The sequence below is a fragment of the Salmo salar genome, chromosome 17, assembly GCF_965601325.2.
Source record: "Salmo salar chromosome 17, fSalSal1, whole genome shotgun sequence".
Lineage (NCBI taxonomy): Eukaryota > Metazoa > Chordata > Actinopteri > Salmoniformes > Salmonidae > Salmo > Salmo salar.
This window is the reverse complement of record NC_138307.1, coordinates 64,668,723-64,681,470: the sequence shown is the minus strand read 5'-3', so window position 1 is coordinate 64,681,470 and position 12,748 is coordinate 64,668,723. Positions and strand designations below refer to the sequence as shown.

Here is a 12,748-nt window from a genome sequence, read left to right as displayed (position 1 = left end):
CAGTGTCACCAGCAAAGTACCCCCACACCATCACACTACCTCCTCCATGCTTCACGGTGGGAACCACACATGCGGAGATAGTCCGTTCACCTACTCTACGTCTCACAAAGACACGGCGGTTGGAATCAAAAATCGATTTCCACCGGTCTAATGTCCATTGCCAATTTCGGATGCTGGTAACTAATGAACTTATTCTATGCAGCAGAGGTAACTCTGGGTCTTCCTTTCCTATGGCGGTCCTCAAGAGAGCCAGTTTCATCATAGCGCTTGATGGTGTTTCCGACTGCACTTGAAGAAACTTTCAAAGTTCTTGAAATGCTCTTGATTGACTGACCTTCATGTCTTAAAGTAAAGATGGACTGACGTTTCTCTTTGCTTATTTGAGCTGTTCTTGCCATAATATGGACTTGGTCTTTTACCAAATAGGGCTATCTTATGTATACCAACCCTACCTTGTCACAACACAACTGATTGGCCCAAATGCATAAAGAAGGAAAGTAATTCCAAAAATGTACTTTTTAACCAGGCACACCTGTTAATTGAAATGCATTCCAGGTGACTGCGTTCCTCACTAAGCTGTTTGAGAGAATGCCAATAGTGTGCAAAGCTGTCATCAAGGCAAAGGGTGGCTACTTTGAATCTCCAAAATAAAATATATTTTGATTTGTTTAACACATTTTTGTATCTACATGATTCCATATGGGTTACTTCATAGTTTTGATGTCACTTCACTATTATTCTACAATGTAGAAAATAGTAAAAATAAAGAAAAACCCTTGAATGAGTAGATGTGTCCAAACTTGACTTGACTGGTATTGTGTATATATACAGTGGCAAGAAAAAGTATGTGAACCCTTTGGAATGACCTGGATTTCTGCATAAATTATTCATACAATTTGATCTGACCTTCATCTAAGTCACAACAATAGACACACAGTGTGCTTAAACTAATAACACCCACATTATTGTAATGTTCTTGTCTATATTAAATACATCATTTAAACATTCACAGTGTAGGTTGTAAAAAGAATGTGAACCCCCTAGGCTAATGACTTCTCCAAAAGCTAATTGGAGTCAGGAGTCAGCTAACCTGGAGTCCAACCAATGAGACGAGATTGGAGATGTTGGTAAGAGTTGCCCTGCCCTATATAAAACACTCACAAAATTTGAGTTTCCAATTCACAAGAAGCATTGCCTGATATGAGCCATGCCTCGAACAAAAGAGATCTCAGAAGACCTAAGATTAAGAATTGTTGACTTGCATAAAGCTGGAAAAGGTTATAAAATTATCTCTAAAAGCCTTGATGTTCATCAGTCCATGGTAAGACAAATTGTCTATAAATGGAGAAAGTTCAGCACTGTTGCTACTCTCCCTAGGACTGGCCATCCTGCAAAGATGACTGCAAGAGCACAGCGCAGAATGCTCAATGAGGTTAAGAAGAATCCTAGAGTGTCAGCTAAAGACTTACAGAAATCTCTGGAACATGCTAGCATCTCTGTTGATGAGTCTACGATACGTAAAACACTAAACAAGAATGGTGTTCATGGGAGAACACCACGGAAGAAGCCACTGCTGTCCAAAGAAAACATTGCTGGACGTCTGAAGTTCGCCACCTGGATGTTCCACAGCGCTACTGGCAAAATATTCTGTGGACAGATTAAAACTAAAGTTGAGTTGTTTGGAAGGAACACACAACACTATGTGTGGAGAAAAAAAGGCACAGCACACCAACATGAAAACCTCATCCCAACTGTAAAGTATGGTGGAGGGAGCATCATGGTTTGGGTCTGCTTTGCTACCTCAGGGCCTGGACAGCTTGCTATTATCGACAGAAAAAATGAATTCCTATGTTTATCAAGACATTTTGCAGGAGAATGTAAGGCTATCTGTCCGCCAATTGAAGGTCAACAGAAGTTGGGTGATGCAACAGGACAACAACCCAAAACACAAAAGTAAATCGACAACAGAATTGCTTCAACAGAAGAAAATACGCCTTCTGGAGTGGCCCAGTCAGAGTCCTGACCTCAACCCGATTGAGATGCAGTAGCATGACCTCAATAGAGCGGTTCACACCAGACATCACAAGAATATTGCTGAACTGAAACAGTTTTGTAAAGAGGAATGGTCCAAAATTCCTCCTGACCGTTGTGCAGGTCTGATACGCAACTACAGAAAACGTTTGGTTGAGGTTGTTGCTTCCAAAGGAGGGTCAACCAGTTATTAAATCCAAGGGTTCACATACTTTTTCCACCCTGCATTGTGAATGTTTACACGGTGTGTTCAATAAAACATGAAAATGTATAATTGTTTGTGTGTTATTAGTTTAAGCACACTGTGTGTGTCTATTGCTGTGACTTAGATGAAGGTCAGATCAAATTGTATGAACAATTTATGCAGAAATCCAGGTCATTCCAAAGGGTTCACATACTTTTTCTTGACACTGTATATATACATGGGTTTGGTTGACTGATCTAAAGTCTTTCAAGGACTTTGAAATAATGATTTTGGTAATTGAGACTCACCCCCCCCCCCCCCCCCCCCATGTCTGTCTGTCTCTCCCTCTATCTTGTCTCTTTCTATTATCTCTCTCTGTAGCAAAGTGAGTATTGATTTCAAGGCGATGAGAGTCCACGGTAAGAAGAATCTGAGGGTGAGGCGTTTGGATGGTCAGCAGACAGAGTGGATCTGGTTCTACTCAACTAGCAAAGGCTGGACCAAATATGGAGAAAAGGTACAGCAGAACACCAGGCAACAACCCCAAGTGTACCGTTATCTTTAGAAGCTGAACTTAGGGACATGCCAGGGTTGAGGTCAATTCCATTTCAATTCAGTCAATTCAGGAAGTAAACTGAACCATGGAAACCTCTTCTGGAACTCTGGAATCCTCTTCTCCAGTCTTAATTCAGCTTAGAAACATATCATATGACATGTAATGCTATTGAGAGAAAAAAAGTGTCACAGAAACCATTGTTGAGTGACAGGAAGAGTGTTTGTTTTTTCTCTCAGGATTCCAAGGGAAACCCAGGCCCCATCCAGAGTTCTGAGATCGAGAAGAAATTCCAAGGCAACCGTAACGGTTCTCTTACGTTCAACATCGGATCCGATATCTTCGAGATCCGATTCAGACGTGAGTCAGACTGAAAGAAACCTTAGACAAACACTTATATTGACATTAGAACTTTAATGTCAAATCAGTCAAATCACATTTTATTTGTCACATGCGCCAAATACAACTGGTAAAGACTTTACCGTGAAATACTTACTTACGAGCCCTTTCCCAACAATGCAGAGTTAAAAAGTAAGAAACATTTGCTAAAGAAAAAAAGGAAATAGTAACACAATAAAATAACAATAATGTGGCTATACAGTATAGATATAGATATATATATATATATAGATATATATTTCAAAATAAACATATATTTCTAAATAGACATATATACACCGCCTGTTATAGAGCTGGATGTACTGGGCCGTACGCGCTACCCTCTGTAGTGCCTTGTGGTCGTTGCCAAGCAGTTGCCAGTCTGTGACTCACTCAAAACAGAAAGACTCAACGTAACTGGGAAAGTGAAAGTATGTGAATAAAACATTTCTGCGTTGCTTATTCATTTCTCTGTTCATTATGTGTGTGTGTGTTTGTCAGAAATGAGACAGGTGAGCGGCAAGAGGAAGAGGAAAGTTGTCCGTCGTCCAAAGTACCAACCACCTCAAAGCGGAAATCTGTAAGTTCAAACACAATGGAACAGATTACCCCTTTAGGAGAAGACATTGACTGTGCCATAGATAAAACCCTCATTATTTGAATGTGCTGATTTGAATGTATTGATATTTTACTTGAGACAAGCGAACCGGTCTCTCTGATTGAACAGAATTGGTCGAGTGACGTCTGCTTTCCAGAGAGTGAAGATGTCCCCAGCGGGCCAGAGTGAATCTCCAGAGTGGCAGTTTGGGGGGAAAAGTGGGGGCTGGCACACCTTCAAAGACAGTGCTGACATTGAACACCAGTACCAGCAGGACTTCAAGGGATCCATGTCCTACACTGTCAACCGACAGACCTACAAGCTGGACTTCTCAGGTAGGAGGCCTCAAGACGTGTAGCCTTACAGATGATGTGTAACTCATGTTAGAGGAGAGAGAACTTCAGTGGGATCTCTTTTGAAGATCATCATTCTCATAGTAGGTCTTAATCAATTAGATTCTCTAGAAAAGGAATGACAGTATGTATTTAGGCCTTGTCTGAAGCATTCTCTAAATGTCTCTGTCTTTTGCAGCCATGAAGCAAACCAACCAGTCTACAAGGGTGACGCGCAACATCAGGCGTGTCTTGAGAGCATGATGAACAACGCAACACTCCAACATCATCATTGCCTGTTTATTTCAGGGGAAGTAGAATTGTTGGGTTGCTATTGTTTACATGCAAGAACCTGCCATTAGCTCACTAACGAAATACATGCCTATTGCAGAAATGGACTACAGATATTGGATATACTCCTGTATACACTGTGTATGAAACAACATACACAATAACAAACTGTTTACCTTTTTCTGTGTGTTTTTTATTTTTAATTTTTATTTTGCATATATGAGGAATGCTGTAGCAGACTGCCATGATCAAGTAACTGGGACATTTAGTTAGATAACATTTGTGTGCATGATGTTGAAATGTAGGTCATACCTTTTATCTCAGGTGTTGTTCGAAAAGACGGGAATATTCAAAGCACTCATTAAATAAGCCTTAATATTTTTAATTGAATCATTTATTTCAATCAAGAGTCATAGCCAATGATGTATATACACATCATTGGTCATCTAGCTTGTGTTCATTTCTAACATGGCTGTTCAGAATAAACAGCCCACTGACTGCCTTATACTTTACCCCTAGATGAGTTACAATTTTTTGGTGCAATAACTGCTCAGAAGAACTGTGAGTAAACAAATTCTGTTACGAACAGTTGAACAGTTTGACTTTAAGCAATGATGAATTGATTATGTTTTATGAAAATCAATGCAATACAATCTACAGTAATGTGGTAGTAACAATGTTGGACTAACACTGCGTTAAAATGTTCAAAAAAATGGGCAAACGCTTGTCCTAGGTACCTTAATAATATAATTGAAAGCTTAAACTGCCGTATTGTTACTGTACACAATGAATAAAGACAAAACAGTGTATGTTTCTATGTAATAAGGTTTTGAAAAAGCAGAATAAATTGCAATGCTTTTATTTTGTGTTCTGGTAGTTAGTATGATTTTTCTTGGTTCTAATAAATCTGCGTTTCACCAACCCTTTGTTCGTCTTTATTTATCTTTCTCCAATCTGAAAGGGTATGTTTTATGCGAAACAAGAGTCGCGCCCGTCATGCCCAAGAAATGAAAGTGAAAGCAATACAAAATAAAGTCATGAGTGATGTGTAAAGACGAATGAAACTTCCACTCTATATTTTCAACTAAAAGTAAGAAGTTTTATTTGTTTAACCATTTGACTATTATATTTAAATAACTAGCCTTTCAACTTTTCTAGACATGATTTAATACCCATTTAATCTTTTGGGAGGTTTTCTTTGTACTAAAGCAAGCAAGTCGGCTCGTCATTGACTAGATAATTTTTCACTTTGTTTGTTATAATGATTACGTTTTATATCTGTTATTTACAGTGTCATTACGTGGGTTTGGCAATAGTTATCTGGTAAGTTTACGAGCATTACAGGTCAACATTTCTCAGTTGCATTATTGTTTGCATAGGCTATTGTCAATAACACACCAACAAAACACTTTATTGTCAAATGCCTAATGCTGATGTCACAACTGACTACTTGAGCAATAAATCGGCCATAGCAGAAAATCAAGTACTTAACAATGAATAAGAGCCCATAGACCTGTCGGTATATCATTCTATAGATGAACATTATTTATAGGAAATAGTTTCAGACTTGTTTATTACCGGTCTAATCCTTATTGAAGGAATATGACGAGGAAGAGGAGGAGGAGGAGGAAGACAACTATGAGCAGAGCACATCTAGGGAAAGAAGGGAAGAAGGGAAAGAACTACAGAAACTGACCTTAGATCAGTGCAAAGGGGGCAACTTCAACAGATGACGCACAATTGCTATTCCTATTTCGACAGCCAGGGGGAGCCACTTTGAGTGGCAGCTGTATGAAGGACAGAGATGGCTTAATATTGGCAATGACCATGTGATCGAGACCCACTACTGCCAGCCTGGGGCCAAAGGAATGAACATCTACCCATCACACATGGGGTCAGTTTACAGACGTTTCGTGCCAATTTCTTTTATACAGGCTGCATCCCAATAGTCTTGAATAGTGTTCATTCCTTGTCCCCTTTCCTTGATAGATAATATTGGTTCAAGGAGGTGAACAGGAGAGGAAGCATTTTAAGAGAATTAAGACTCAAACCTAGGATCTGATTATGTATTTGTTATATGTTAAACAATAGTTCAGTAATCTAAGTTCTGACATATGTTTCTGAACAAACAGGTGGATTGTGTGTGTAGCCTTTCTGCTCTGTGTATTCTAGGCAGGTCTATATAGATTTTGATCAGATTGAGGCTCAAAATGCTGCCATGGGTGTACGGCGACTCACGTTCCTACCTCAGGGTCAAAGTGAAGACATCGGGTGGTACTTCAAACACAATCTGATATGGCGTGAATACGGTTCTTTGGTGAGTGAATCTGAAAGTTCCCAAATGGTCCTATAATACAACGTTTTAAATTGGAATTAAATAAAAATGAAATTCTCCCTGCATATTTCATTTCTCTCTCTCTCTCTCTTTCTGCTCCCCCCCAGGGTCCAGGTCCGGGCTCGTCCTCAGTCAGTAGTGGTGATGTGGAACGACAGTACATCCTCAGACCTCAGGGGACCTTCCACTTCACTGTGGGGAGCACCAGCTACACGTTAGACTTCACAGGTAGACTCCACACAGGGCCGTATTCATTAGGTCACGCTGTAGCAAAATGTTTGGAAACGTGCAGCGGAAAAACAAAACAAGTTTTTCTTATTATAAAGTCCTAATCCCTCCCAATTATGACAGAGCAAGTAGCATAAAGAGGGAACACCGGGGTTGAGATCTGGCACTTGGGGTTTGATTCAATCCATAGCGTGGAAGATCTGCGCTTTAGCGCGATTGACATTTAAAGGCAATGTTACCACGTTTGCGGAGACTGCATTCACATAAACGCTGCATATTTTGGCTCAATCGTAAATGACCTTTAAATGTCAACTGCGCTACAAGGCAGGTCTTCTGCGCTATGGATTGAATTGATCAGTTTCTTCATCACTTTTTGGACATAATGATATGTACCTATTAATTATTGAAGAATATAACTTATAAATGCCTTATGAGCTTAGTTCAACTGTCATACCCCATCAGAACCCAAAATACAAGCTTGTTTCACTCCAGTGTTTGTAAATGTAAACAAACATTTAATAGCCTCAAAACATGGTTAAAACTATACTTTTGATATCATGAATGGTCAGTCCTTGTAATCATAGCTCTATGAATTTGAGATTGGTTACATTTCTCCAGCTTCCTCCCTTACCTTTTTACCAAAACGGGCATGGAGAACGATTTGTTATTGTTTCAACTGCTGATTGCTGCTTTAAGCTTATTTTTTGTTTTTGTAGAGCAATTGACAATACTTTGCATATCCTGCCAGACAGCATTTTCCCGTACAATACAAAGGTTTTTCTTAGCATATGTATGTCTTCTTCAGCTATGACACAGACCAATTCAGCCACCCGGGTACAGAGAAAAGTCCGGCGGCGTCCAAAGTTCAACTCCATCGTCTCAGGGAATGGCAGGTATGAGGTTTCGTCCACAGCCTTATTCCATTTAGACCCCTGGCCTCTTCCCCTAGGATAGGGCCTACGGTGAACAGCAGGTATTTTGGCCCCTAGCCTCTTCCCCTAGGACCTACGATGAACAGCAGGTATTTTGGCCCCTAGCCTCTTCCCCTAGGACCTATGATGAACAGCAGGTATTTTGGCCCCTAGCCTCTTCCCCTAGGACCTACGGTGAACAGCAGGTATTTTGGCCCCTAGCCTCTTCCCCTAGGACCTATGATGAACAGCAGGTATTTTGGCCCCTAGCCTCTTCCCCTAGGACCTATGATGAACAGCAGGTATTTTGGCCCCTAGCCTCTTCCCCTAGGACCTACGGTGAAGAGCATTTATTATGCTGCCTCATCTATATACACCGTTAAGCGCCTGCCTCATTAATTTAACCTGTGTGATGGTGGTGTTGCCAAAGTTATTTGAATGGATAAGTTCCAGGTCAACTTCATTGCATTCGTTGTATTGCATCATCGACTGAGCACTCAGGCAGCTGTATTATATGATGTGTTTAGCTGATTATTTAAACCCATCCAGGCTTTGTGAGATCTGGCCGCTGTCTGCAATGTAATCAGCCTGGAATGCAGACTTTCTGTATACAAACTGCCCTATAGGAATCTTGTATGTGTTAATCAATAGAAATCTTCATCAAATCTATACAGAAAAAGTTACAAACACCAAAACAAAATAGCCACAACATAATAAATAGCATTAAATATACATTATTTATAACAAAAAATTCCAGCTTCTCTTTTTTATTTTATTGATTTTTATTTCACCTTTATTTAACCAGGTAAGCTAGTTGAGAACAAGTTCTCATTTACAACTGTGACCTGGCCAAGATAAAGCAAAGCAGTGCGACACAGAGTTACACATGGAATAAACAAGCGTACAGTCAATAACACAATAGAAAGAAAAAGGCTATATACAGTGTGTGCAAATGGAATGAGGAGATATGGCAACAAATAGGCCATAGTAGCAATGTAATTGCAATTTAGCAGATTAACACTGGAATGATAGATGAGCAGATGATGAGTAGATGATGGTGTGTAAGTAGTGATACTGGTGTGCAAAAGAGCAGCAAAGTAAATAAAAACAATATGGGGATGAGGTAGGTAGATTGGGTGGGCTATTAACAGATGGACTATGTACAGCTGCAGCGATCGGTTAGCTGCTCAGATAGCTGATGTTTAAAGTTAGTGAGGGAAATGTAAGTCTCCAGCTTCAGCGATTTTTGCAATTCGTTCCAGTCACTGGCAGCAGAGAACTGGAAGGAAAGGCGGCCAAAGGAGGTGTTAGACATTTTACATTTACATTTTTTTTTACATTTTAGTCATTTAGCAGACGCTCTTATCCAGAGCGACTTACAAATTGGTGCATTCACCTATAATATCCAGTGGAACAACCACTTTACAATAGTGCATCTAAATCTTTTAAGGGGGGGGTTAGAAGGATTACTTTATCCTATCCCAGGTATTCCTTGAAGAGGTGGGGTTTCAGGTGTCTCCGGAAGGTGGTGATTGACTCCGCTGTCCTGGCGTCGTGAGGGAGCTTGTTCCACCATTGGGGTGCCAGAGCTTTGGGGATGGCCAGTGAAATATACCTGCTGGAGCGCGTGCTATGGGTGGGTGTCGTTATTGTGACCAGTGAGCTGAGATAAGGTGGAGCTTTACCTAGCATAGACTTGTAGATGACCTGGAGCCAGTGGGTCTGGCGACGAATATGTAGCGAGGGCCAGCCGACTAGAGCATACAGGTCGCAGTGGTGGGTGGTATAAGGCGCTTTGGTAACAAAACGGATGGCACTGTGATAGACTGCATCCAGTTTGCTGAGTAGAGTATTGGAAGCTATTTTGTAGATGACATCGCCGAAGTCGAGGATCGGTAGGATAGTCAGTTTTACTAGGGTAAGTTTGGCGGCGTGAGTGAAGGAGGCTTTGTTGCGAAATAGAAAGCCGATTCTAGATTTGATTTTGGATTGGAGATGTTTGATGAGTCTGGAAGGAGAGTTTACAGTCTAGCCAGACACCTAGGTATTTGTAGTTGTCCACGTATTCTAGGTCAGAACCGTCCAGAGTAGTGATGCTAGTCGGGCAGGCGGGTGTGAGCAGTGAACAGTTGAAAAGCATGCATTTGGTTTTGCTAGCGTTTAAGAGCAGTTGGAGGCCATGGAAGGAGTGTTGTATGGCATTGAAGCTCGTTTGGAGGTTAGTTAACACAGTGTCCAAAGAAGGGCCAGATGTCTACAGAATGGTGTCGTCTGCATAGAGGTGGATCAGTGAATCACCCGCAGCAAGAGCGACATAGTTGATATATACAGAGAAAAGAGTCGGCCCAAGAATTGAACCCTGTGGTACCCCCATAGAGACTGCCAGAGGTTCGGACAACAGGCCCTCCGATTTACACACTGAACTCTATCTGCGAAGTAGTTGGTGAACTAGGCGAGGCAGTCATTTGAGAAACCAAGGCTATTGAGTCTGCTAATAAGAATACGGTGATTGACAGAGTCGAAAGCCTTGGCCAGGTCGATGAAGACAGCTGCACAGTACTGTCTTTTATCGATGGCGGTTATGATATCATTTAGTACCTTGAGTGTGGCTGAGGTGCACCCGTGACCAGCTCGGAAACCGGATTCCGAGCTGGTCACGGGTGCCCCCGACCAAACCAATCTCTCTAGTGGGATTGGTTTCCCCTTTGACCTCAACTCAGTGTCAAGATAACTTTACATACTTTCCTGACATATGCAAGTGTGATCATCTATAGTTTCATACCTAGTTTCTTGTCACAGCAACACTGAAGTGTAAATTCACTATTTCTTTGCAGCGTATCCATTGCCCAATCAGCCCCCACCGTAATTGCCTCACCACCTCCCTCTGCTGGCTACACCTGGGAATTCATGGGCGAGGAGGGAGTGTGGATAGAATACCAGACTCCAGTGAGTGGGACATTATTTGATTCCTTGAACCCTTGCAAATAGCACACTACATGACAGATTGTATATTGTATATGCCCTCATTAAGGTGAGAAAGGGGGAGGGAGACAGTCATGGTATAGCAGCACATAATATGTGGCTATTTCCAGAGTTGCTCACTGGACAGTGCTGGGATTGAGAGACGCTACCAGAAGAACCCTAAGGGACAGATACGCTTCAAAGCTGGGAGATATTCCTACACCCTCGACTTCTCAGGTCAGACTGACTTAAATACTGGTGTATCGTAACGTGACCTGTCTAGGAACACTCCTGAAGTGTTCTGTGTCTCTTCCAGGCATGTGTCAGACCAACGTTCGCGTCGGGACCAAAAGAATTGTGAGGAGAACTCAATGTGAAGCTCAACAAACAAGCAGGTATGGACAATACAGGCTGGGAACCTAGAGCAAGGAGTTTTACTGACCAGGTTAGGGCCAAGAGTTTTTCCTGGTCTGGTCATGTATTCAGGAAGATGTCCTGGCCATTAGTCAAGGCCTTTCTGACCAGCTAGAGAGAACCCATGTGTAACAACTGTACAATGTGACAAATAATGAAAACCTCAATGTCTAATTCCCATCCTCCTCTCACAGTGGAGGTATGGGTTTACAGTCCCGTTGGCAGTTTCAAGACGTGGACGGAAGCTGGAAAGACTTTGCCAAAGTAAGATGAACCGTTTTACTGCGCTCTCTCATCAGACTCCATAAGAGTAGTCTTCATATTACTACATTAAAAACACATGACCGAGCAGCGTGTGTGTGTTGACTTAATCCTGTAGAGAAGCGGCACCTGCAGTGTATCTAGCCAGGACATTGAAGCCCAGTACCAGCAGAACCCAAATGGAACTATGAACTTCACTACCAGGGGATTCAGCTATCAACTGGACTTCTCCGGTAAATATGTCATCTTCTCAGAACAAGTGCCTATAGCAGGGGTGTCAAACTCATTCCATGGAGGGCCTAGTGTCCGCTGGTTTTTCCTTGTAATTAAGACCTAAACCACCAGGTGAGGGGAGTTCCTTTCTAATCAATGACCTTAATTCATCAATCAAGTACAAGGGAGGATCGAAAACCCGCCGAGACTCGGCCCCTCCGTGGAATGAGTTTGACAAGTGCCTATCGGGTAAAGGATAGCGGTTGGTTGAAGGTTGAGGAATAGTTTAACTGATTTGATGAATCCAAACTCCAAACCAAGCGTTTCCTGTGTTGGAGAACATTATTGTCATGACCTAACAGTTGTTTGATTTGTCTTTCGCAGCCCTGACCCAAAAAAACCTGTCCACTCAGACCACCCGATCGGTTCGACGCCTGAACTAATCACTGCCCACGACGACACTGTCCTCTGTCAGGGGCGAAGTGCAATACCCTGGCAGTGGAGGCTGGTGGGAGGAGCTATAGGAGGACAGGCTCAATGTAATGGCTGGAATGGAATAAATGGAACGGTATCAAACACATGGAAACGTTTCACTCCGTTTCCTTTATTCCATTCCAGCCATTGTACCCTGGGTGCATCTCAATTGTCTAAAGTGGCTTCCTCTCAACTCCATTTCTTCGTGTGCACAGTGAAGACGAAGTCACTGTCCGGTATTGAGATGGAACCCCTTCCATTCCACTTCCTCCTAAAAATGACTTGTTTACGTATGTATTCATGGGTTCCTGTTATTTCTTCAACATAGTGCATATACTTAAAAACCAATAATATTATTAGAAAAGTAGCTTCTGACTATCTGCACAATACTTTTTAAAAAATGTGATCTGTAAAAAGAACCCTTTCACTGCCAATGGTACAAAAGGAACAAGCCTTTTGAGCATGTTCTAGCATGTACATTTTCATTGTCTTTAGTTTGAATAAAGGTGATTTTCAAGTATCTACTGTTGAGGCCATCTTATTCCAGAACTCAAAGTTACTTTTCAAATCTCTGGCTCAGACTC

At 41.7% G+C, this 12,748-nt stretch overlaps 1 protein-coding gene across 1 annotated transcript in view; it reads left to right on the top strand.

The window, feature by feature from the left end:
* LOC106576451 (uncharacterized) overlaps positions 1-12,658 on the top strand; it is a 31,362-nt gene extending 18,704 nt beyond the window's left edge. Inside the window, exons 5-18 of the mRNA XM_082963338.1 lie at positions 2,597-2,732; positions 3,008-3,128; positions 3,648-3,726; positions 3,874-4,079; positions 6,099-6,261; positions 6,540-6,684; positions 6,810-6,930; positions 7,736-7,823; positions 10,676-10,787; positions 10,934-11,039; positions 11,119-11,197; positions 11,411-11,480; positions 11,596-11,710; positions 12,075-12,658. Of these exons, the coding sequence (XP_082819464.1) occupies positions 2,597-2,732; positions 3,008-3,128; positions 3,648-3,726; positions 3,874-4,079; positions 6,099-6,261; positions 6,540-6,684; positions 6,810-6,930; positions 7,736-7,823; positions 10,676-10,787; positions 10,934-11,039; positions 11,119-11,197; positions 11,411-11,480; positions 11,596-11,710; positions 12,075-12,133 (1,600 nt within the window). The 3' untranslated portion in view covers positions 12,134-12,658. The remainder of the gene's footprint in view (positions 1-2,596; positions 2,733-3,007; positions 3,129-3,647; positions 3,727-3,873; positions 4,080-6,098; positions 6,262-6,539; positions 6,685-6,809; positions 6,931-7,735; positions 7,824-10,675; positions 10,788-10,933; positions 11,040-11,118; positions 11,198-11,410; positions 11,481-11,595; positions 11,711-12,074) is intronic.
* The last annotated feature ends 90 nt before the right edge of the window (positions 12,659-12,748 follow it).